General features: G+C 44.6%; 1 protein-coding gene across 4 annotated transcripts in view; it reads left to right on the forward strand.

The window, feature by feature from the left end:
* TDP2 (tyrosyl-DNA phosphodiesterase 2) overlaps window positions 1-13,212 on the forward strand; it is a 42,820-nt gene extending 29,608 nt beyond the window's left edge. For all 4 annotated transcript variants that reach the window (XM_063923262.1, XM_063923266.1, XM_063923265.1 and 1 more), the window contains 4 exons: window positions 738-829; window positions 3,445-3,563; window positions 11,756-11,926; window positions 12,768-13,212. In XM_063923262.1, the coding sequence (XP_063779332.1) occupies window positions 738-829; window positions 3,445-3,563; window positions 11,756-11,926; window positions 12,768-13,049 (664 nt within the window). In that variant the 3' untranslated portion in view covers window positions 13,050-13,212. The remainder of the gene's footprint in view (window positions 1-737; window positions 830-3,444; window positions 3,564-11,755; window positions 11,927-12,767) is intronic.
* The last annotated feature ends 14,062 nt before the right edge of the window (window positions 13,213-27,274 follow it).

A 27,274-nucleotide genomic window follows, 5' to 3' on the forward strand; every position in this document is an offset into this window, starting at 1 on the left:
TTTTTCATACTTAACGATCCACGTGGACTACGATTGGAACGGTAAAGTGTGCCGAGCGGAGCGAAGGCACCATGCCCGAAGCATGGCGAGCGGACGCGGTGCACTAATTTGGGATCCCGGTCACTCTACGAAGAAAACGACACCAAAAAAAAATAAAAAATCCTCATGTCAACCTTTAGACCTGTCGACCTTCCATCCATGTCGACCTAGTGACTGTTGACCTGTAGTGGTCGACCTAAACATTGTCGTCCTAGATACTGTCTATTTGATGAACCACACCCCTTTCCACTATATCAGTTTAGATGAGCTCTCATGATGTACCAAGGAGTTCTTGGACAATTATTGGCCAGTAGTAAATAAATAATGTAGCAAATATTTAAGATTATGGTATAAATGTAACTTATGAAGATTGATAAGGGTAGAAGAACAAAACCAAAATTAAAAACCTGTTTGGCATCTTTAAACACTTGAATGCACAAGCCTTATGTGCTATTGTAGGGCCGGACGTAATGAAATCTGAGTTGACTGGAGGTGCAGGTTCCCTGCCGAACTAAGACGTTTTAAAGCGGCAATCGTGTACAACGCAAAACCGTACCTAGTACATGATTGCTGCTTTAAAAAAATAAAATAAAAAATGTTTAGCTGGGAACCCGTACCTCCGGCCAACTCGGACTTCATTGCATCTGTCCCATAGAGTTATAAGTTGAAGTGATGGGTGTTTGCATGTAATGTCGCAGGTACAGCCCGGATATCATATTTTTACAAGAGGTTATTCACCCATATTTTGAATATCTGAAAAAGAGAGCTGTCAGCTACACAATCATTACAGGTAAGTTACGTCATTTGATTAATACATTACATGATAAGCATTTTATGAGAGCGTGTGCCATTCGATAAGGCTTTTGTTGTTAGAATTGTCTACTAAATTAGAATTTCAGATCTGACTGGATAGTACCCATGCTTGTACACTGACATCCACAGAACCTTGGCAATAACTGCCTTTACAGTACAAACCACTGATACATTTCTTGGCTCTTATGTGGAAGTACATATATACATATAATATTTACCGCATGGATGAGGCAGACATCGTGGGACTGATTCTGACTTAGGAGTAAAGTAAAAAAGAGCAAGTGACCATGTTTCACGGCAGGTGGAACATATTTAAAATGTACAGAGATTTAGATTTGGGAGGGATGTGTCCAAACTCAAATCTAAATTACAGTGTAAAAATAAAGCTGTCCAGTTTTTGTGGGCTACATGAAGGAGCAAAATATATATAATTTCCACCCCTTGCAATTGCAACATGATTTGTTCCAGATGCAAAGTTACTGTACTTGTCCGAATCAACCCCCATGTCTTACTGTAACTACAGTAGGGGTGTCACTGTCTGTCTTTATCAGGAGATGATCTGCATATAGGTAGTCATTCCGAGTTGTTCGCTCGTTGCCGATTATCGCTATATTGCGATTAGTCGCTTACTGCGCAAGGTTCGCAGAGCGCATGCGCTTAGTTATTTTACACAAAAGTTAGGTATTTTACTCACGGCATAACGAGGATTTTTCATCGTTCTGGTGATCGGAGTGTGATTGACAGGAAGTGGGTGTTTCTGGGCGGAAACTGGCCGTTTTATGGGAGTTTGCGAAAAAACGCTGGCGTTTCTGGGAAAAATGCGGGGGTGTCTGAAGAAACGGGGGAGTGTCTGGGCGAACACTGGGTGTATTTTTGACGTCAAACCAGGAACGAAACTGACTGAACTGATCGCAATGGCTGAGTAAGTCTGGAGCTACTCAGAAACTGCTAAGAAATTTCTATTCGCAATTCTGCTAATCTTTCGTTCGCAATTCTGCTAAGCTAAGATACACTCCCAGAGGGCGGCGGCTTAGCGTGTGCAATGCTGCTAAAAGCAGCTAGCGAGCGAACAACTCGGAATGAGGGCCCTTGTTGGCTTATAGGTAGGAGATCATGTGGAGAAAATATTTGTTATGATGACCTGTTCCGTTTCCTAGAGGATCCTGTAAGTGGTTGATTGTGCTGCTCAGTCATAGACAAATGTGGGAGTTTTTCTGGCTTGCATATAAAATACACCCTAGTGCTCAGGGGTTTCTGCAACACAATCTTGTATGAGTAGTTCTCTCTAATATTTGGTTATTACAGCTGTAAGCTGGATAGCAGTAGTTATTGCATACACACAAATGTTTAGACCACCATGGCATTTATGTGTGGCCTTATGGCCACCTGTATCTGTTAGCAGATGTAAGTAGTCATTCTAGATTCCATTATATACAACAGACCCAAAATCATGGCACATATGAGGGATCAGTGTTATGGTGTATCTGTTTCACAGGCTGGAATGACTAATTTGTGTGTACATTGCAGATATGAGATTAATTAATCACTTCAATTAATGTTGGTAACAGACACATAGTATACCATATGCCTCAAAGGTTATTTAAAATGGGGACTAGACATTTACTATAAACCAGGGGTGGGGAACCTCCGGCCCGCGGGCCGTATACGGCCCGCGAAGCCGTTTGGTCCGGCCCTCCAGCTTGTGTCAGTGAGACGCTGCCGCTCAGTCCGGCGGCAGCGTGTCTCAGCTGTCAGAACAGGGAGACGGAGGAGAGCGCGGCTGTCGAGTGGGAGCGGCGGCATGTAGTACTTCAAACCAGCCGCCGGTCCGCGAGCCAATCAGGAGCCGCGGCTGCCGGTCCGCGAGCTCTGATTGGCTCTCGAACCGGCGGCTGGTTTGAAGTACTACACGCCGCCGCTCCCACCCAACAGCCGCGTTCTCCTCCGTCCACGGTAAGCAGCACGGAGGGGAGGGCATCTGTATACCTGGCACTGTGGGGGGCATTTGTATACCTGGCACTGTGGGGGCAATTGTGGATCTGGCACCGCACTATTGGGGGCATATGTGTATCACGTCCCATTTTAACTGGCCACACCAATTTTTTGGGCGCGTGCGTGCCTCCGGCGCGCACACACAGTACCTCTAAGGGGCAGACCTACTGGGGGGCAGGGTAATTTTTTAAGTTGAGAATTTTTGTATGGCCCCCGAAGGATTTTATAAATATCCAAATGGCCCTCGGTAGAAAAAAGGTTCCCCACCCCTGCGTTTAGCGATGCCACTATTTTTTTGGGGGGGATTTCTAATTTTTGTGCACAGAAGACCTTTATGCCTTCTAATAAAAGTTATTGGAGAATTTAAAAGCACAAGGAAGCACTCCTCTGACGTGCACTTTTACTTAATGTACACTAGTGTCACAATCTTATTTATGTAAAAGGTTGATGGATAATAATGTTTCATTTGTACATCAGTGGACACAAATTTGGCCTTGGCAACACAATGTTGCAGATGTGTTGTATGATTTATAAATGCAGCATTTAGAAACTGGATCACCTTCTTGACATACAGTAATATTGGTTGTCTGTTCTTTCTAGGAAATGACGATGGTTATTTTACTGCCATAATGCTAAAAAAATCCAGAGTAAAACTGATAAGCCAAGAAATTGTTCCATTTCCAAATACATCCATGATGAGGAATTTGCTGATAGTGAATGTAAGCTGAAGAAAAATAAATTATGGGACTATGAAGGAGGATATAGAATTTGACTGCAGATAAGAACCACTTGGCCCATCTAGTGTGCCCCTTTTTTTTTTTTTTTTTCTTTTTTCTTTTTTTTCATCCTTTAGGTAATCTCAACCCTTTTTGAACCTTAGTTCTTTGTAAGGATATTCATATGCCTATCCCAAGCATGTTTAAATTGCTCTACAGTATTAGCCTCTGACAGGAGGCTATTCCACTTATCCACTACCCTTTCTGAGAAGTAATTTTTCCTTAAATTTCTCCTGAACCTGTTGCCCTCCTGTTTCAGTTTCAGTTTATGTCCTTGAGTTCTAATACTTACCTTCCTTTGAAGTTTCCCTCCTGTACTTTAAAACCCTTGGTGTATTTGAAAATTTCTATCCTGTTCCCCCTTTCCCTTGTCTGCTCCAAACTATATTGTAGTCTTTCTGGATATGTTTTGTGATGTATGCCATGCACCATTTTAGTTGTCCTTCTTTGTACACTCTCTAATGTATTTATATATCCTTCTGGAGATACAGATGGGTCCTCCATTACCTTGACTGTTTCTGCGCCTAGACGGAGGTTTAGTCACGCCTAGGCGATAGCTTAGGTTGCCGAGTTTAATCACGGACAGGCGTGTTGAGGCACGAGCATGCAATACACATCCCCACCACTGGGTGGCTAATGCTCCACTAATCCAGTACTTTAGTTTGAATAGCGGCGGATTGATCTACAGTACAAGCTCTGGCAAATGGTCAGTGACGACTGTAATGTTAATATACAGTCCCGTACTGCATAGTGTACACACAGATGGTGACCAATGGTCAGACGGAGAGAGTAAAAAAAAAAAGTTTATTCAGACTCAAACGAATGTGTTAAAACGCTTGTGTAAGCAGACGCAACTAATGTGTGAAAGGAATAATGTAGCTCATTGACACTTCAGTATGTACAGTGCACTGAATGAGCGTCCGAGTCCCCTAACTGCATAAACGAGCACCAATGGGAAGGAATCGCTGCTTGCATTACTTTTACACATGAACTTATGTATGTTCCATGCAGCGAAGTGGGCTAGCGGTGAAGGCTCCCACACTGAGGGTCCTGGGTTCAATTCCCAAAGTACCAATCTATAATATACAGGAGCGACTCATTCTGCTATCTAAAATACACAGCGGTAATGAGCACCTGTAGACATACCAGTAAATATAAATTAGTGTATTCTGACGCAACTAACTGTTCGAGCAACACAGTACTGTAGATCGTTGGCGTTAGAGAATTTCTGTTGTACTTTATACAACTTGGTAATTTACTAAGAATTTGTTTTCTCAGTCACTGCCGACAATAGCCAAACACTGCCGGGAAAGGGGCATTCAAATAGACCTGCTTTTTGCTGGCGTGTTCAAATAGTCATGCACGGATCAGTGAGATCCGTGCATGCTTCTCTGTGGAAAAGGGTCAGAAATAGTTAAAAATGTCCCCAAAAAATTTGCGTAAGCATAACCAGCCTCCTTGAGCCGGCCCTGGTAGTTTAAATACTGGGGGGAAATTGACTGGGATCCCCCTGTATTTAGACAACCAGCACCGGGCTCTTGGGCCGGCCCTAGTTCCAAAAATAAGAGGGACAAAAGACGTAGGGGACCCCCGTATTTTTAAAACCAGCACCGGGCTCCGCTAGCCGGGAAGATTATGCCACAGCCAGGGGACACATTTTATGTAGGTCCCTGCAGCCGTGGCATTACCCCCCCCCCCCCCCCCCCCCCCCAACAAGTCACCCCTGTTCGGGATACCCTGGGGGAGTGGGGACCCCTTAAATCAAGGGGTGGGGAACGGCCCACAAAGACACTTCACCCGGCCCCCCCAGCCCGCTCACAGTACCGCAGCCGCAGAAGAGGAGTGAGGAGGGAGAGACGGCATTTAACAGAGGGGGACGCTGGGTAACCTGGCAACCGTGCAGCGGGGGGGGGGGGTGGCGCTGCTGCAAGGGGACGCATAGAGGAGGAGGGACAATGGGAGGCTGTCACCTGCTCATCCCTTACCGCTCTTCCTCTGAGTCCTGCGCAGGAGAATTGGGGGGAGCGTGGCTGAGACAACGCGGTGAGGAGAAGGATGGAGATTGGAGAGCAGAGGGGGAGAACTATGGGGAGCCGGCCAGTGGAGAGCGGGAGCACAGAGAAGGGGAGATTCCGAGACGGTAGACACTGCCATGTGTGGCAGTCAACGCTGAAAGAAAAAAGGTAAATAAATGAAAGATGTGGGGACTAGCCTGCTGTTGGGGGGAAGCCTGTTGGTGTGCAAGGAGGATCATATTGCTGTGCAGAGGGGACATTTCAATGTGCAGGAAGATAATGTTGATGTACACAGGGGATCATACTACTGTGTTTGGTAGAATATTGTTGGTGTGCAGGGGGATATTGGTTTGATGTTAACGTTAGTGTGCAAGAGAAGTATTTTTTGTGCAGGAGGAATGTGTTGGTACAGCCTTGTTCCTCTCATCCTCAGAGGACTGGATGAGTGTTGAGGGGGAGGCAGTGCGATCGCGGCTAGGAGGAACAACACTGCAGCACCAAGACTGAGCCACGCTGCAATGATTGTATGGCATAATGTGAATGTGGCTCATACTGTGTGGTGTAATGTGAATTTCGGCTCATACTATGTGGCGTAATGTTAATGTGGCTCATACGGTGTGGCGCAATGTGAATTTCGTCTCATACTGTGTGGTGTAATGTGAATGCCCTGCCCCTAAATTTTTTGCTGCGCGCACTATCCGTGCTCTGCGGTATGGAAGGAGGAGCACCAATTCACTTTCTGATGAAAAGCACCAAAATGTCTAGTTACAGCTCTGGTGCAGAGTGTCCTGTATGCTACACAGCCCAGCAGCACTGTCACTCCCTCCAAGCGGCACTACTAGGGGGCATATCTACAGGGGGGAATACATACTGGTGGCATATCTACAGGGGGCAGGCTAATTTTTAAGTTTACATTTTTATATGGCCCCCGAAGGATTTTCTAAATATCCAAATGGCCCTTGGTAGAAATAAGGCGTCCGTCCGTCCCGTCCCCCCCCCCCCCCCCCCCCCCAACCCCATCCCTGGGCGGTGGATGGGGGGCTGATAGCCTTTGTGTAAAAATAAAAAAATGTTTTTTTGTTGTTGTAGAACTGCAAGTTCCAGCAAGCCTCCCCCGCTTGCTGGTACTTGGAGAACCAGGGTTGTTTTGTCTCTCTTCCAGTACACTTTGTGGTACTTGGAGAACCACAAGTACCAGCATGCGGGGAAATAACAGGCCCGCTGGTACCTGTAGTTATACAACAACAAAAATACCCAAATAAAAACAGAACACAAACACCGTGGAAGTAAAACTTTAATTAACATACATGCACACTTACACACACATACTTACCTAGTGTCCCACGGAGCCCATCGGTCCCCTTGTCAACGTAGAATCCAATTGGCCTGATTGGCTGTGCGCTCCTGGCCTGTCAATCAGGAGAGCGCCATGACATGGCGCTCCCTGATTAGCTGGCGGAATCTCCAGTGACGGCAGTCACGGGGGTCCCGGCATTTGGGAATAGTGGTTTCATGTGTAAACATAGAACCCCTTTAGTGCGTTGGATTGGGTTTTGTTTTCGTTTTTCTTTTATTCTATTTCTTTAACCCTGTGGATTCTACATGGAACGAAGAGGACCAATCATCACTGGAAAATAAGTGAGTATTTCTGGCTTTTTTTTTTAATTTTATTTTTATACAGGTTTCCAATTGGATTCTACGTTGACAAGGGGACCAATGGGCTCCGTGGGACACTAGGTAAGTGTGTGTGTGTGTAAGTGTGCATGTATGTTAATTAAAGTTTAACTTCCACGGTGTGTGTGTTCTGTTTTTATTTGTTTTTTTTTGCAGCAGGGTACACTGGGTTCCACAGAGATAACATCAGAGTGTAGAGTAGGATCTTGATCCAAGGCACCAACAGGCTAAAAGCTTTGACTGTTCCCAAGATGCTCAGCGCCGCCTCCTCTATAACCCCGCATCTGTGCACAGGAGCTCAGTTTGTAAGTTGGTTTCTGCAATGCAGGCAGCTAACAGGCAGGGCTGCTCCAGCAACCCTAAAAAGAGCCTTTAAAGTGAAGATAGAAGACTTCAAGGACTGCAACAGTGGCACTGTCAGTGCTAGATGTCATTCTGACATCTGCTGCAGCTCCCTCACCTCCCCCATCGGTGCTGTATACTCCTGTGTCCCTGGTTGCCGGGTACTTACAGCGGAGGCTCCGGTTCGGCAGGTCAGGCGCGCACACTCACTGCAGCTCTCCGGGATCGCGTGGCCGCATCTAGGGAGGAGGTAAGAGGGTCTCCCAGGCGGGTCCCGATGGAAATCGCGATCCGGTGCAGCCATTAGGAGGCGGGCCGCACGCGCTGGCATGGACACTGTTAATACAGGGACCCCACTAGACCACCAGGGCAGGTGCACAGGTCGGTTTACCTACAAACCGTTTTCTTATGGCCCACAGTACCCGGTGGTGAAGTCTAGCAAGGGGATAAGGCTCTGACCTGTAGCCCCTCCCCCAGCCCCAGGGTGCTATTTAGAGTAAATGTTCCCACCCTGGAGCTGCATCTCTCTCCCTCTCCCTCACTCCCTTTCAGCATTTGGGCGCCATCTTCACATGCTGAGCTGCTTCTGGGACTGTATGGGCAAATCCTCCTCTGTAAAGCCGCCTGCATTATCAGCGCTGTGCATTTTACAGGACACTTTAAGTATTCTACATGTCTGTTGACAGTGTTAGTTAAGAAAAGGTGCATTACTTTTCTCTAACGTCCTAAGTGGATGCTGGGGACTCCGTAAGGACCATGGGGAATAAGCGGCTCCGCAGGAGACTGGGCACAACTGAGAAAGCTTTAGGACTACCTGGTGTGCACTGGCTCCTCCCTCTATGACCCTCCTCCAGACCTCAGTTAGAATGTTGTGCCCGGCCGAGCTGGATGCACACTAGGGGCTCTCCTGAGCTCTTAGAAAGAAAGTAATATTTAGGTTTTTTATTTTCAGTGAGATCTGCTGGCAACAGACTCACTGCTACGTGGGACTGAGGGGAGAGAAGCGAACCTACCTGCTTGCAGCTAGCTTGGGCTTCTAGGCTACTGGACATTATTAGCTCCAGAGGGATCGAACACAGGCCCAGCCTCGGTCGTCCGGTTCCGGAGCCGCGCCGCCGTCCCCCTAGCAGAGCCAGAAGCAGAAGACGTTCCTGGAAATCGGCGGCAGAAGACTTCGGTCTTCATTAAGGTAGCGCACAGCACTGCAGCTGTGCGCCATTGCTCCCCATGCACACCACATACTCCGGTCACTGATGGGTGCAGGGCGCTGGGGGGGGGGGGCGCCCTGGGCTGCAATATGAGTACCTTACTTGGCAAATTAACACATAATATAGTCTTTAAGACTATATATGTGTAAAATCCCCTGCCATAACTGTATAAAAAAAGCGGGAGATGTCCGCCGAAAAAGGGGCGGGGCTATCTCCCTCAGCACACTGGCGCCATTTTCCCTCACAGCTCCGCTGGAAGGATCGCTCCCCAGGCTCTCCCCTGCAGTTCCAGACTACATAGGGTAAAAAAGAGAGGGGGGGCACTAATTTTAGGCGCAATCTGTTTTACATAAGCAGCTATAGGGGAAAACTCACTGTGTAGTGTGTATCCCTGTTTTATATAGCGCTCTGGTGTGTGCTGGCATACTCTCTCTCTGTCTCCCCAAAGGGCTTTGTGGGGTCCTGTCTTCAGTCAGAGCATTCCCTGTGTGTGTGCGGTGTGTCGGTACGGCTGTGTCGACATGTTTGATGAGGAGGCTTATGTGGAGGCGGAGCAGGTGCCGATAAATGTGATGTCACCCCCTGCGGGGCCGACACCAGAATGGATGGATATGTGGAAGGAATTACGTGATAGTGTCGATTCCTTACATAAAAGGTTTGACGACATAGCGGATGTGGGACAGCCGGCTTTTCAGCGCGTGCCTGCCCAGGCGTCTCAAAAGCCATCAGGGGCTCTAAAACGCCCGCTACCTCAGATGGCAGACACAGATGTCGACACGGATACGGACTCCAGTGTCGACGACGATGAGACTAGCGTACATTCCAGTAGAGCCAACCGTTATATGATTGCGGCTATGAAAAATGTGCTGCACATTTCTGATATTACCCCAGGTACCACAAAAAAGGGTATTATGTTTGGGGAGAAAAAACTACCAGTGGTTTTTTCCCCCATCTGATGAATTAAATGAGGTGTGTGAAGAAGCGTGGGCATCCCCCGATAAGAAACTGGTAATTTCTAAAAAGTTACTAATGGCGTACCCTTTCCCGCCAGAGGACAGGTTACGGTGGGAGACATCCCCTAGGGTGGATAAGGCGCTCACACGTCTGTCAAAGAAGGTGGCACTACCGTCTCCGGACACGGCCGCCCTAAAGGAACCTGCTGATAGGAAGCAGGAGGCTATCCTGAAGTCTGTTTATACACACTCAGGCATTATACTGAGACCAGCTATTGCTTCAGCATGGATGTGCAGTGCTGCAGCTGCGTGGTCAGATTCCCTGTCAGAAAATATTGATACCTTAGACAGGGACACTATATTGCTAACCATAGAGCATATAAAAGACGCTGTCTTATACATGAGAGATGCACAGAGGGATATTTGCCGGCTGGCATCTAGAATTAATGCAATGTCCATTTCTGCCAGGAGGGGTTTATGGACTCTGCAGTGGACAGGGGATGCAGATTCTAAAAGGCACATGGAAGTTTTGCCTTACAAGGGTGAGGAGTTGTTTGGGGATGGTCTCTCGGACCTAGTTTCCACAGCGACAGCTGGGAAATCAGCGTTCTTACCCCATGTTCCCTCACAGCCAAAGAAAGCACCGTATTAAAAAAAAAAAAATTAATAGTGAATGTCACGGGGGAAAAAAAATATATAGATTGGCACTTTGGGAATCGAACCTGGGACCCTCAGCGTGGGAAGTGGGAGCCTTCACTGCTAGCCCATGTCGCTGCATGGAAGATACACAAGTTCATGTGTAAAAGTAATGCAAGCAGCGATTCCTTCCCATTGGTGTTCGTTTATGCCGTTAGAGGACTTGGACGCTCATTTAGTGCACTGTAGTCAATGAGCTACATTATTCCTTTCACACATTAGTTGCGTCTGCATACACAAGTGTTTTAACACATTCATTTGCGTCTGTATAAACTATTCACACAGTGATTTGGCATCCAGGAACTTAGGGAGGAGCTTTTATCTCTTCCCATTATACTTAATACTACGGGATTTGGACGCTCACATATTCCTAACATCAATAGACCATACTGTATCTGTAACACGTTCATTTGCATCTGTATATGTTGTACTATTTGCATCTGTACTGTATATACTGTATGACATACTGTAGCAGAATGTAGCGTAATGAGACGCACCAGTAAAGTAGTTCTTGCGCTGTAGTTCAGTATTGTATTTTAATGGAGACCACACACATGCGTATTGGTGATTTTTAAAAAGTGACATCTGGTGGATGATCTTAGGTATTACACTCAAAGGTAACGCCAAACGCTCTGTGCGCCTCCCTTTGACGAGGCGCGCCTCCTTGCGCCCATGCACCCTGCGTATGCCCGATCACAACTAATGCCTCAGTCATCCAAGATAACTGAGCACCCATCTGTATGGTCTCCAGAACTGGACACCGTATTCCAGATGAGGCCATACCAATGACCTATACAGTGGCATTATTACTTCACTTTTCCTGCTGCTGATTCCTCTCTCTATGCAGCCAAGTATCTGACTGACTTGTCTTTTTTTAATGAATCCTAAATCCCTTTCCTCCTCCGTAGTTTCCATTATACTACCCTTGATACTATATTTAGCCTTTGTGGTTTTTGTGACCCAAGTGCATGACTTTGCATTTTTTGGCATTTAGACTGTAGTTGCCATGTTTTTGACCATTTCTCAAGCCTACCTAGGTCATCAATTATTTGTTTTACCTCCTCCCGGTGTGTCTAACTGTTGCATGACCTTAATGTCTTCATTTCCATAAGCTTTTTTTACTTTCATACCATTGAGAAGTTACTGTTTATCTTCTATAACATTCAGGTGCTAAGGGGGCAGTTTCTGGGCCTTTATTGCTATACTTTAATAGATTCTCTTTAAACACTTGTGTTTCTTCCTAATAGGTAAATATATGTGGGAACAATATCTGCCTCATGACTTCTCATTTAGAGAGTACCAAAGATCATTCAAAAGAACGGGTGAGCCAGCTTCATATAGTCCTGAAGAAGATGCAAGAAATTCCTCCAGCAACCACTGTGATATTTGGTGGAGATACAAACCTCAGGGACAAGGAGGTCTGTAAACGTTTGCTCTCTGAAACTGCCTAGTAGTGGGTTTGATTTGCACATTGAAAGGTTCTGAACTTTCTGCAGAGTTTTGTTTTCATAAGTTTCATACCATTATTGATTCTGGGAGTTATTCAGATGTGGAATCAATCCAAAAAAGCAATCAACTGGGGAAAACCATGTTGCAATGCAGGTGGGGCAGATGTAATATGTGCAGAGAGTTAGATTTGGGCGGGGTGTGTCCAGACTAAAATATAAATTGCAGTGTAAAAAATAAAGTTGTCTGACATTTGTGGGCTACATGCAAAAACAGTATTTACCCTGCACAGAATAAGTAGAAATGTATTTCCTCCCCTTGCATTGCAAAATGGTTTGTTCCAGATACAAACGTACGTGATTTTTCTGCTTTGCTTCCAAACTCTAATCAGGACATCTGTCCTCTACAGGTGTGGTATGTTGTGTCGGCATTCAAGTTCAAACTCTCTAAAGGTGCCTACACACTGGACGATGTTTTCGACAGCGCTATTATCAACCAACAATATTATTGATGGTCAATTTTAACTACACACTAAACGATATCGATGGTCAATTTGGACGATATGAGAGTACATACATCTATATCGTCCAAATTGCCTGGTATGTATCAACGATTGCGGGCATGTGCATCGGACATCGTTGATTCCCACTGAAAGATATGTACGATTTATCGTTCATTTATGAACTATATCGTTCATATCTTTCAAGATATCGCCCAGTGTGTAGGCCCCTTTACACTAGAAAAAAAACTTTAAACCTTTCCCTATAATATTAAATGACTTCTCACAACTAATGATAGGTGTTATGTCTACAGGTGGAAAAGATTGGAGGCCTACCAAGTAACATTTTGGACGTTTGGGAGTTTCTGGGGAAACCTGAACATTGCCGCTATACATGGGACACAAAAATAAACAACAATCTGCAGATCCCATATACCAGCAGGTTGCGTTTTGACCGTATACTGTACCGTGCAGCTGTAAATGGGAGCCAAGTGGTTCCTCAGTCTCTGGATTTAATTGGCACTGAAAAACTGGACTGTGGCAGATTCCCTAGTGATCACTGGGGCCTGTTGTGTGACTTTGATGTAATCTTGTAAAACTATTGAAGTTATGATTTTAGCATGTTTAAAGACTATTTTAATTAAACAGGGACCTTTTGAAATCTTCCTCATCTACCATACCCTATATATCCAAAGATTTTTTACATCATAGACCATTTCCATGTATATGTCATGCCTCCATAAAGATTTGCATAACTTATGATTTTGTCTGCCAGCTGCTATTTCTACTCCCTGCTCTCCAGATGAGTCTGAGGGTCAGTGTTGGGGTACTAGACACTAGCCAAAGCCTATACCAATACACCCTGCTTACATAAGTGAAGTTGGTATGGGAGGGTTATGGATGTGATTCTGGTGGTGAAATAGCAATGTGGTTCGCCTCCAACTTTATCCTAGAAATACATTAAACTGTGGTTTGTGGCTACTTATTCATGCTGCTCTGCATTTGGGATATATAGATATTTTCAACACCCATCAATGCCATTCATTACCCACCCTTTCCTTGTAAGTGATCTATGTACTAAGCCTTGGAGAGAGAGAAAGTGGATGGAGATAAACTACCAACCAGCTCCTAACTGACATTTTTCAAACATAGCCTGTAACATGGCAGTTAGAAGCTAATTGACTGGTACTTTATATCCATTCGCTTTAGCTCTATCTCCATAGCTTAGTACATAGACCAGGGGTGTCTAAACTTTTTGCAAAGAGGGCCAGATTTGGTGAGGTGAAAATGTGTGGGGGCCGACCATTCAGCCTGACTTTGAACCCAAGGCCCCCCTCCCCCATTCCCGTAACATAAAACACCTTGGTAGACATTTATTTTAATCTAGCAGCCCATTCATGGTATATAAAACGCCTTCTGACACATTTTACTTTAATCTAGTAGCTCAGTTATGCTAATAAAAAAAAAAAAAATCCTTCACACAAAAAATCTTGTTATGGAGTGGATTGGGTGCTGCCAGATTAAAGCTGAAGGCACACCAGGCATGATATATAGCTTATTCTGGCACCACTAAACTGCTAACAACGGACTATGCAAACGTTACACTGGAGAACTACTTACACGTGAAAATGCTTTAGCCCAGAACACCTATGAGGGGGTGAAGCACTGAACGTATTGAAACCGATGATCACCGCACACTGCTGCAGAGCTGCAGTAAAGATGGCCACCGTGATGATCCTCCCTGGTGTCTCCTTTTATAGATTCATCTATACAGGAGGGCTGGGTTTGTCTCGGCAGGAGAGTCAACCCCAGCCCTTCTGTCTCACCAGACCATCAGCAGACCAGCCTATAGTCTTCACGTAGAGGAGGGGAAGATAGCTGTCAGTCACCGTGTAGCGTGGCTGACAGCAACGGGTGGGGAGTGTCAGTGCAGCGGTCTGCAAAGGCAGTGTGCCTGAGAACCAGCGGGCTGCGGGGCTGAGTGTCAGCACAGCGGGGTGCGGCGATCAATAATAAACAAGCAGGGCTCACAAAAACGGATAGGGTGGAATTCGGACCTTTAAAAAGGGGCACGCCTAACTTCCAGCTGCACAGAGGCTGCGGGCCGATGGAAATGTGAGCACAGGCTGCAGTTGGCCCCCGAGATGGACTTTGGACATGCCTAACATAGACCCATTATTCCTCCTATGCCAATGTATTCTCTACTATAGCCCTCTTCCTGGTCACTTGTTTCTCCCTCATTACCTTTCCCTCAACCTGTAATTCATTTCTCCATCACAGCCTGGATTCCATCTATGTCTCCCCAATAATTTCCCCTGCAACTACCCTGCGTCTTCCTTTTTCCCTATTTCCCCAACCAAGAGCTTACAGTCTCTGGAGTAAGCACAGCCAGGGCACTGTGTACAAGCATGATCATTATCCTGTGTATTATGGAGACTCTTCAGGGCTGTGAAGTATTGGTAGGAAAATACTGATTGCTTTTTGGTTACAGATTCCTCTTGTTGTGGAGTTGGGTTGGATAAGGCTAGTTTCAGGCCAGTGGAGGAGTTGCTAATAGTAAAGGTGGGGGCTTAGGGGTAAATTTACTAAAGCTTCTAAAATAGAGAATTGGTGTCTGATATTAAATATGATGTATAGGGAAGGGGGGATGCTATTTTTACCCCCTCATTAATTCAAGCTTCTCTGCTACTTTTTACCTTGCAAAGCAAGTAGACAGAAATATATGTCATGATATGACATCATGCTTGTCAGTGACTAGGAGCATGCTGCACGGATTCTGACTTACCCATGCAGTGTTTTGCTCCAGCTCTGTTACTGACCCTGAGCCACCGCAGTGTGAATGATTCAGCAGTGAACCATTATATGGCTACAATAAGAGAACTGGCTGAGTTTTTACTATCAAGTTATCTCCCTGCTGACATTTTAACTTTATGTAGTGTCAACTGGTTGAGATTTACTAGCCTAGCAAAGAGATTCCATTAAACAAATAGACGCTACCCTCTTATTTTTAGCGTGTTAAGCCTCGCCCTCATCTTACTGCTAACAACTGTCTTTATTGGCCAAAACACACTTAGGGGTCTATTTACTAAGCCTTGGATGGAGATAAAGTCGCTGGAGATAAAGTACGCTACTTTGTCACAGGCTGGGTTTGAAAAATGGTAGTTAGGAGCCGATTGGCTGGGACTTAATCTCCAGCGACTTTATCTCCATCCAAGGCTTAGTAAATGGACCCCTTAAACTTTGTAGCTTACTAGGTATGGAGGTCCATACCTAACCAGTCACATACAATACCCTGATTGTGATTTTGTTAACTCCTAACTTGCAAAATGAAGTAGTGGCATCAAGTTTGCTTATTTTGGCAATCCACCAAACAGCCATGTAACAGCACGTCCCATCTTCTTATCACCGGAAATCTTGCAGAATGGAAAAATACTTGTTCTTATCAGTTATGCGCAATACCGATTATTTATGGAGTTGAGCGATTATGGGTAAACTGTGCATGCCCCAAGGTACCTTAGTGAGGTTGCTCGTAGTGAGGATTTATTAACTAAGGGATTGATGGTCAGGGACCATTTGGGGGAGGTAACGGAGTTGTGACAAATATGGAGACATGTTGTTACCTTTTTTTTTTTTTCCGGGTGGGGGGGCGTGTCTCAGTATATAACTGTGACCCGTACGCAGAACACACGACATCAGCTTCTCTATTATCGCTGTTGTTCTGTGCCACCACAAGGTAACTGACTGAGTTGATTATTAAAGGATTTATGACCGCCATTGAGTCTTTGTCCACAGTTACTTGGATCTTCAAAACCGCCACTGGGTATCCCAATAGAAATTCAGGTGTCATTGGCATATTTCCACCAATCGTTACGTACGGGATCGCAGCTGCGAATGCATTAGAGTACATCTCGGAAATCAGTCCCCATGTTCAGACTGCTATGAATGATCAGTCCTTTTACTCCAACTCTTTTGTTGGCCTCTCATAAAAGACTATACAAAGATGAAACAATGATATCTTTGAGGCCTTGGAACAGCTGTTTGAATGAAGGAATTTATTAATCCAACACTTGCCTGGCTAGCCCGCAAGCACAATGACCACAAACAATCTTAAACATAAAAGATGACTGAGTCTGACAGACAGATCATGTTGGCACAATCAAAGTTAATCAGCTCTTTAGCCAAGAAAGGCATTGCCTGGAGAGTCACTGCATGTGACACCATGTATTACAGAGACTGTCAGAATAACATTATAGCCAATCATGATACCAAGAAGACCTTTGACAGAATTACACGGCCTTAGCTCATGTGGTTATTTATTTTATTTAGTAACAGTTTCTTATATAGCGCAGCAAATTCTGTTGCGCTTTACAACTTTTGGCTTGGGTTGAGTAATGAGATAAAACTATCCCTTAGACCTTGAAACATCAGAAGTTTTATCCAGGTTTAAAGTAGTTGCATTAGATTGGGTTGGTGGGATACTGTCCCTTTTCACTGGACTGGAAGTCATAAACTTACTTGGTAGCAACCCTATTATTACATCACAACCTATATGTCTACAATATCCAATCAGTCATTCAACAATCGACAAGGAAGTAAACTCAAGCAAGGACTTGAACATCAGTTTATTGGGTCGTTTCAGTTTGGTTAAAATGTCTTGCATAAACGATTACAAAGGATCCTCCCTTCTCTTGGAAGGAAAGGGATTACAAAAAATATAAATCTTCTTAGATTGTATACAGCTTGACAAAAAAAGGTGTTTAATTGGCCACTGGTTTTGGTTAATTGGGAACTTTTAGGAAGAAGTGACCATATTTTTAGGGGCACTTGTCATAGGTTTTTTGGCAGATCAAGAATTCTTGAAGTATATATTCATCATCTCCATATACTTTTGGAAAATCTACTGTAGTGTGATCAGCCTCAAACCATTCCCCATTAAGAACGGGACTCTACATTACACTTAAATTATGGAAAGGGTTTGGTTTTTCCTTTTACTGCAGATACAGGGGGCAACTATGTCTTCTGGGATTGATTTAAAGTATATGCAAGAGGTGTATTATGTATGTGTTACAGTTAAATTTCAAGCTGAAGTTGAAGACGATGAAACCATGGGGTCAATGAGTCATTTTATAGAAACTGACCTTCAAATTAACCCTTGTGGAGCAATCCCCCCCCCCCCAAAAAAAAAATTCTGCAGGATTAGGTTGAACATAAATCATTATTTATTAGGGCCAACTGGTGTGAGCATGGGGATTGGGCTGGCAAACTATTGTACTTCCTGTCTAGGGACTCCTGCACCTCCACTATTTCTCTTTTATCAGGATGACTGCATGTAATGCAACTTCTATCCAACTCTCGCAATTACTGGAATATCAGATTGTATTTTTGGACTGTGCTCTAAAGACTGAGAAGATGTGGAGGAAGGGATGGCATCCCCTATTGGTAAGAATCATCTCAGTCAAGTTTAACCAACCCTGTACTGATTCACTTATAACCCATCTATTGTAGACTTTCAGTTCTAGGCTGGAGAGGACCTCAGTGTTCCGTGCATGCAGCCTCAGTTGATGTATTGCCAAAGCTAGAGAACATCTGTCAAGATTCATACCTTGAAACATATTACTGTATACTGTTGGAAAAATGAATAGTTGTCCATTTAAATAATGTTAGCCTATCTATGATAAACCATACATAACCAGTCTGGCTTCATGCCATGTTAACCCACCTTTAATGAAAATTAGACATTCATAGTTTAGGAGCCATTCAAATAAAATTCTCATGTTCCTGTGCTAAGTGGTCCTTTGTCAACTCAGCACAGCTTTGGCTTCAGTTCTGTATTTGTGCATTCCAAACCCAATTGCAGAAATACTCTATGTCCCTTACTCAGAAGATTTAATCTGAAATTCTCAATTCCAACTGACTCCATGGGATTGAGAGGATGTTGTTTTCCTTGGAACTTTTTTTAATGTGTAATCAGACAGCTGAGTAACCTATTTCACTAGACACATTTAAAGAATCGTCACTGGTCACTGAACATTCTGACCTGGAACACTTGTTTTATAATTCATCCTGGCTATTCTGGCCAATCATTGGATAATAACTTAATCACACAAGCCCTTTTGTGTATGGTATATTGTTAAACAAATGCATACAGAGGCTATAGCCAGCTACTTCTGAGATATAATAATATCTGAACCTCCTTACTGCCTATTTCACCGCTTGCAGATTTACAAACATGGGATATTAAAGACATATCAACAGTTTAAGCTGGACCACAGCACAGGAATGCCCTCAGCACTCCCAAGTCATCCACATTTGCAGACTTCCTATTGCCTTGAATCACATTGAAATTCCAGAGGTCTAGTATCAGGCTTGAGCTCATGTCTGATGTCTCCTTGATACTCCTCTTGGAACTGTCCAAGCACATTTGGATAAAAGACATGAGTGACCTGGATGCAGAGGACCATATCTGGTGATGCGTTGGCCTCCACACTGGCAGTATATGTGCCATATTTATACCCAGGTACAGAGATTTTCGTCTCTACATTGGAAGCATATGTGGCAAAGTAATGGGATTATACCCTAAATGACGCTAATTATAGAATAAATACTACTCAATATTACCAATAAACTCATACAAACCTTTCTACGTGAACATTGCAGATTTATGGTGTACTGACACGACAATAATAGCTTATTAGCTTTTACAACAACCTTACATGTGCTTAATTATATAAAACATAAAATATGCAAAAATATGTACATAAATAAGGTTTAAATTGCCTAATGTATGACTTACAGATGCTTATTAGCTATCTTCTGTTAACAGAAAGACTTGGCTGACCCGCATGAAATATTAATGGTCTGACCTATGAGATTACCATTGTCTCCATCGGTTCCTTTATCATTTCTTGAATTTACTGATTAACTTATTCTGGACTATTGTAAGCAATAATTGAATGTGTCAATTATTTTTACTTATAAATCTCTGATACCTAAGGAAAGCGACCAAATCTACCATATCATTTTATACAGCCTGGTGACAGTAGCCTGCTCTACATCAAGGTGTATAAAATAAAGCCTTCTCCAAGGTGAGTTGGACTGTGCCAAGTGCTCCTGACCATGCATATAGCAGTAAAGTGCCAGGGCCATAATATTTGGGTCTGCAGAATATTGAAGAAAAAAAACAAACCTAAAAAGCTACTGTACCTAAGCAAGATTCCTGTTTCAGGAATAAGTATCAATGGGGGTAATTCAGAGCTGGTCGCTGGGCTGCTAATTTTGCTGTCCTACTATCAGATAGTCGCCGCCTCCAGGGGGAGTGTAAATTCGCCACGTGCAAGTGTGCGATCGCATGTGTACGCCGAGCTGCGAAAATCCACTTTGTGCAGTCTCTGTGCGCAACCCAGGACTTACTCTTCCAGTGTGATGAGAACAGGCTGATTGGGTCCAGAGCTGACGTCACACACCCTCCCTGAAAACGCTTGAGCACACCTGCGTTTTTCTGGACACTCTCTGTCAACGGTCAGTTGCCACCCAGAAATGGCCTCTTCCGGTCAATCACCTTGCGAACACCCGTGCAATTAGATTTTTCGCAGCATCCCGTCACTGACCGGCGATGCCCGTTATTGTTATCCGATGCGCATGCGCATTGTGGTGCATATGCATGCACAGTTAGGACCTGATCACCCACTCTGCGAAAACGCACAGCAGCGTTCAGATCTGAATCACCCCCATTGTCTGAAGTACTGCCAGTAGTTGGGATTTTACTTCTGCTCAGCAGAACAGTCTACCTTCTTACATTTCACCGAAATAGATGTGAGAAATGTCCGTGCAGAGATGATCGCAGCAGCAAATTTGTTAGCAGTTGGGCAAAACCATGGCCCTCATTACGAGTTGTTCGCTTGCTAGCTGCTTTTAGCAGCATTGCACACGCTAAGCCGTCGCCCTCTGGGAGTGAATCTTAGCTTAGCAGAATTGTGAACGAAAGATTAGCAGAATTGCGAATAGAAATTTATTAGCAGTTTCTGAGTAGCTCGAGACTTACTCCTACACTGCGATCAGTTCAGTCAGTTTCGTTCCTGGTTTGACGTCACAAACACACCCAGCGTTCGCCCAGACACTCCCCCGTTTCTCCAGCCACTCCCGCGTTTTTCCCTGAAACGTCAGCGTATTTTCGCACACTCCCATAAAACGGCGAGTTTCTGCCCAGAAACACCCACTTCCTGTCAATCACACTACGATCGTTAGGCCGTGAGTAAATTACCAAACTTTTGTGCAGATTTACTTGGCGCAGGCGCACTGCGAACGTTGCGCATGTGCAGTTTGCGTCTAATTGCTCCGTTGCTAAAAAATCTAACGAGCGAACAACTCGGAATGACCCCCCATGTGCACTGCAGTTGTGGCAGATATAACATTTGCAGAGAGAGTTAGATTTGGGTGGGTTATTTTATTTCTGTGCAGGGTAAACACTGGCTGCTTTATTTTTACACTGCAATTTAGATTTCAGTTTGAACATACCCCACCCAAATCTAATCTAAATATAACTCACATGTTATATCTGCCCCCCCTGCAGTGCACATGGTTTTGCCCAACTGCTAACAAATTTGCTGCTGCGATCAACTTTGAATTAGGCCCATAGGGGGTCATTTCGAGTTTATCGTAGCTGTGCTAAATTTAGCACAGCTAGATCATCTTCCCTGACATGCGGGGGGACGCCTAGCACAGGGCTAGTCCGCCCCACAAGTCAGTACCGCCCCCCCACACACACACACACACACACACACAAATACAAAAGCATCGCACAGTGGCGATGTCTTTGTTTTTGAGGAGTAACTCCCGCCCAGCGCAGCTCCTGCGGCTGGCCGGGAGTTAATTGTCGCTGCCACTGGCCGCAGCGGCTCGTGAGACGTCATGCAGCCGCCGCGGCCCGCCCCCCCAACGGTCCGGCCACGCCTGCGTTGGCCGGAACGCTCCCCCAAAACTGTCTCAGAGGCGATCGCTAGGCAAAGAAAGCTGCCATGCGCCGGCGCACTGCGTCGCCGGCGCATGTGTAGTTCCGACCCGATCGCTGCGACAAACTGCAGCGAGCGATCGGGTCGGAATAACCCCCATAGTGCAGTAGGCCACACTAGATACGGTTGGACACAATAATGTCCCTTTTCTCATTTCCACCTAGATGCTGCTATTCTAGGAATCAAAGAGTGGTAATCTAATAAAGTATTGCTCAAGCTGATTCTCAAAATAACTTTATTGGCAATGTGGTTTCAAATGACTTGAACAAGACGCAATGCTAGCTCTGTTCATGTGAGTGGCATACTGTAAAACTAGTTTTTCTCTTTTCAGTGTTACTTTATTGTTACATCTTTGTGATTTTCGTTGCCATTTAAACACATGGGCAGAGAAAGTCATGGGGTTCAATTCAGTTAGCTGCAGGGGGGGGGGCAGATTTCCATTGCAACAGCCAGAAACACCAGCAATAGCACCGACTTGCAGCCTGATCTCGCCCTAGACTTGCTGATTTTTGTACACAGCTCTGTGGCTTCAAACAAAAATCAGAAAGTCCGGAGCTACTGTAAATCCGGCTTATAACCACACTTACTCGCACTGACTCACAAGTGCGAGTTATTTGAATCAACCCCATATATGGAAAGGAAAGTCAGGGCAAAGGCCAAAGACTTTACTGACATACAGTAATATTTATTCAGTTAGCAATGTCTGCCATGGGTTTATTTGTTATGTGACCAATGGCACTCACCCTATGAGGGACAGCTACTGTAATGTCTCCATAGGCACTCATCTTAATACTACACATTACAATATCAGGATTCATATTAATGTAAATCTGGAATATGAGTTAAGCACTTTCCAAGTGCATTATTGTATCGGTTGGTATCTGGGATATATACTATATATCATCAGAGAAACGCAAACCATGCACACTGGATCAGGCTCTGTCTTTTTCAAATCCACTTTACGAACCCCAATACATTGTAGTGTTGCAGGTGCTGTCTAGTACTTTTGCAAAAACAAATATTAGTGTAGAGCTCTCTGCAGTCAGGGCGGTTGTGTTATATAATGGAATGTCTTCAGATGTTCTGTTAATAAGCAGGGGAAGGACCTGTGCACTCATAGATAAGGATGTGGCACCTTTATTTCTGATTATTCTCCATAAATCATTGATCAGGCAGAACAGATTTTGAAGCGGCTGCCACGTTGCCCTAGGACAGTTCCAGGAGCTAGATGGCGTGGTTTGGAGCATTAGGGGTAAAATTATTATACTGTGTGATTTTTGATTCCCTGTAGTAGGATTACATACACTCACAGCCGTTTATTGAAGTGTTACATAAAAAGGATAATATAAATAGTCATTAGACAATAAGTAGAGTTGACATCTTATGCTGAGCATTAAGTAATAATTTGCCTGTGTGCAGAAGGAGAAAAAGTTAAATGAAAGGAAAATAATTTAATTAATGCGGATATGTAATTACATATCGTGCCTCAAACACATTACAAGTGGAGAAATGTAAAGGTTAATCACATATATCTGTGATTTCATATATTGGTATTGGCTAAAGGAATAACATTTCTTGAATATTACAATATACTGGTTTATGATGAATTATAGATGTGAAGGAGAGACAAATGACCCGGCTTTACAGATAGTTTATGGTTATCAAATATAGATTGTATAGACTTATGGTTATGCTTTTTACCAAATGAATTGCAAATGTAGTTTGAAGCATAATTTGAATGCTTGTAATAATGTACACATATAATATTGGCCATTTTTTACATTTAATGTACAAAATGGTCTGAATTGTTTATTTTGGTGAACTGTCTTAATTCAAAGGAACACTCCATCACATTATGCAGATTTATTTATTATCAGTTATATATATAGCGCACACATATTCCACTTTGCAGATAATATTTTGGCCTTCACATCAGTCCCTGCCCCAGTGGAGCTTACATTCTATATTCCCTACCACATGCACACACATTCACATTAGGGTTAATTTTTGTTTGGAGACAGTTAACCTAGCAGTATATTTTTTGTGGGATTGTGGGTGGAAACTGGAGTTCCCGGAGGAAACCCACGCAAGCACAGGGAGAATATACAAACTTCACACAGTTAGGGGATTAGTGTGAATTGAACCAATGACATCAGTGCTGTGTATTTTCCATGACAAATACTGGTGTGCATCACGAAGCAGCTTGGTTTTACACCAGTGTTACTTGGTATCCGGACTCATGGTCAACAACCAATAGGTCGACAGTGGATAGGTCGACACTAGTAATGGGTCGACACGGCCATTAGGTTGACATGAACAAGGTTGACATGCAAAAAGGTCGACGTGAGTTTAAAAAAAATGTTTAGACTTTTTCATACTTCACGATCCACGTGGACTACGATTGGGAACGGTAACATGTGCTGAGCACAGCAAGGCACCTTGCCCGCATGCAAGGGGACGCGGTGCACTAATTGGGGTTCCCGGTCACTTGACGGAGAAAACGACACCAAAAAAACATAAAAAACTCATGTCGACCTTGTTTCATGTTGCCCTAATGGCCATGTCGACCTATTTCTAGTGTCGACCTAGCCACTGTTGACCCTGAGTCCCATACCCGTGTTACTTGACGTCTGGTCCAACGTACACACCTCTTCTCCACTCTCAGGATGGTAACCACAAGCTAACAGTGCACCTTAGTGTGTGGGAGGCAAAAAATGCTGTAAGACCTGATTTGTGCATTACAGTACATCAAAGGTGGACCTCTTCCCCCTTAAGTACCATCCTATCCAGCTGAATAAGGGCTTGAGTTTTTCTCCTAAGATATTGCTCCTTTTAGCCTAAATTATAGCTAGTTTAATTCATGGGAATGAGGGATTTCATAGCTATCTTTATTACCTGTGCCACTTGTGTGTGGGAGGCTGTTTATTACATTGCTTGGTGTGCACTTAGAAATACATTTATCCACTAAAGGCCTATATACACTGCTCAAAAAATAAAGGGAACACTTAAACAACACAATGTAACTCCAAGTCAATCACACTTCTGTGAAATCAAACTGACCACTTAGGAAGCAACACTGATTGACAATCAATTTCACATGCTGTTGTGCAAATGGAATAGACAACAGGTGGAAATTATAGGCAATTAGCAAGACACCTCCAATAAAGGAGTTGTTCTGCAGGTGGTGACCACAGACCACTTCTCAGCTCCTATGCTTTCTGGCAGATGTTTTGGTCACTTTTGAAAGCTGGCGGTGCTTTCACTCTAGTGGTAGTATGAGACGGAGTCTACAACCCACACAAGTGGCTCAGGTAGTGCAGCTCATCCAGGATGGCACATCAATGCGAGCTGTGGCAAGAAGGTTTGCTGTGTCTGTCAGCGTAGTGTCCAGAGCATGGAGGCACTACCAGGAGACAGGCCAGTACATCAGGAGACGTGGAGGAGGCCGTAGGAGGGCAACAACCCAGCAGCAGAACCGCTACCTCCGCCTTTGTGCAAGGAGGAACAGGAGGAGCACTGCCAGAGCCCTGCAAAATGACCTCCAGCAAGCCACAAATGTGCATGTGTCTACTCAAACGATCAGAAACAGACTCCATGAGGGTGGTATGAGGGCCCGACATCCACAGGTGGGGGTTGTGCTTACAGCCCAACACCATGCAGGACGTTTGGCATTTGCCAGAGAACACCAAGATTGGCAAATTCGCCACTGGCGCCCTGTGCTCTTCACAGATGAAAGCAGGTTCTCACTGAGCACATGTGACAGACGTGACAGAGTCTGGAGACGCCAAGGAGAACGTTCTGCTGCCTGCAACATCCTCCAGCATGACCGGTTTGGCAGTGGGTCAGTAATGGTGTGGGGTGGCATTTCTTTGGGGGGCCGCACAGCCCTCCATGTGCTCGCCAGAGGTAGCCTGACTGCCATTAGGTACCGAGATGAGATCCTCAGACCCCTTGTGAGACCATATGCTGCTGCGGTTGGCCCTGGGTTCCACCTAATGCAAGACAATGCTAGACGTCATGTGGCTGGAGTGTGTCAGCAGTTCCTGCAAGACAAAGGCATTGATGCTATGGACTGGCCCGCCCGTTCCCCAGACCTGAATCCAATTGAGCACATCTGGGACATCATGTCTCGCTCCATCCACCAATGCCACGTTGCACCACAGACTGTCCAGGAGTTGGCAGATGCTTTAGTCCAGGTCTGGGAGGAGATCCCTCAGGAGACCATCCGCCACCTCATCAGGAGCATGCCCAGGCGTTGTAGGGAGGTCATACAGGCACGTGGAGGCCACACACACTACTGAGCCTCATTTTGACTTGTTTTAAGGACATTACATCAAAGTTGGATCAGCCTGTAGTGTGTTTTTCCACTTTAATTTTGAGTGTGACTCCAAATCCAGACCTCCATGGGTTAATAAATTTGATTTCCATTGATAATTTTTGTGTGATTTTGTTGTCAGCACATTCAACTATGTAAAGAACAAAGTATTTAATAAGAATATTTCATTCATTCAGATCTAGGATGTGTTACTTTAGTGTTCCCTTTATTTCTTTGAGCAGTGTATTTACTGCTTGGCAGCAAGGTGCATTTGCAATCTGTAATATTGGCAGCCCTCAAATGTACAGTTTAATGTGCATCGAGTCAACAAAATGAGGTGATAAAAAAGGTCATTGACTCCCCACCCCTATATCCTCAGCCAGTCCCACCAAAAGACGGCCTGGGATTCCACTATACCATACTTGCTATAGTGGAATCCAGCTCCAATCTGGTCAGCACACAGTTGTCCCTTTCTTTCTTCCTTCCTTCCTTTCCTTCATACTCCATTTTTCAACCAACTATTTATTAATGTAACCCAGTGCGTTGTGCATGGGAAGTTGTCTCTTCTTATGGGGTCCTTTTATCAATGAGTGATAAAACTGGTTGTGTATGATAAAACTTGTGTATGATAAACGGTGTTCCAGCCAATCAGCCCCCAACTGTCATTTTTCAAACATGAGTCAGGAGCTGAACGCATGACAGGAGCTGATTGACTGGAGCACCATTTATCTTACGCATAAATTTTATCATTCACAATGAGTTTTATCTAAGCCGTGGATGGAGATAATTGAGGTAATTCAGAGTTGATCGCAGCAGCAAATTTGTTAGCAGTTGGGCAAAACCATGGCCCTCATTCCGAGTTGTTCGCTCGCTAGCTGCTTTTAGCAGCATTGCACACGTTAGGCCGCCGCCCTCTGGGAGTGTATCTTAGTTTAGCAGAATAGCGAACGAAAGATTAGCAGAATTGCTACTAAATAATTCCTTGCAGTTTCTGAGTAGCTCCAGACCTACTCCTAGATTGCGATCAGCTCGGTCCGTTTAGTTCCTGGCTTGACGTCACAAACACGCCCTGCGTTCGGCCAGCCACTCCCCCGTGTCTCCAGACACTCCCGCGTTTTTTCCTGACACACCTGCATTTTTTAGCACACTCCCAGAAAACGCTCAGTTACCACCCAGAAACGCCCCTTTCCTGTCAATCACTCACCGATCAGCAGAGCGACTGAAAAGCGCCGCAGGATCCACGGCAAATCTACTAAGTTTTTAGTTAAATAACTAAGCGCATGCGCCCTGCGTGTCTTGCATTTATCAACAAATCGCAGCATAGCGAAAATCGTCAACGAGTGAACAACTCGGAATGACCCCCCCCATGTGCACTGCAGAGGGGCAGATATAACATTTGCAGAGAGAGTTAGATTTGGGTGGGTTATTTTGTTTCTATACAGGGTAAATACTGGCTGCTCCAAATCTAACTCTCTCTGCACATGTTATATCTGCCCCC

Source organism: Pseudophryne corroboree, chromosome 5 (assembly GCF_028390025.1).
Source record: "Pseudophryne corroboree isolate aPseCor3 chromosome 5, aPseCor3.hap2, whole genome shotgun sequence".
Taxonomy (NCBI): domain Eukaryota; kingdom Metazoa; phylum Chordata; class Amphibia; order Anura; family Myobatrachidae; genus Pseudophryne; species Pseudophryne corroboree.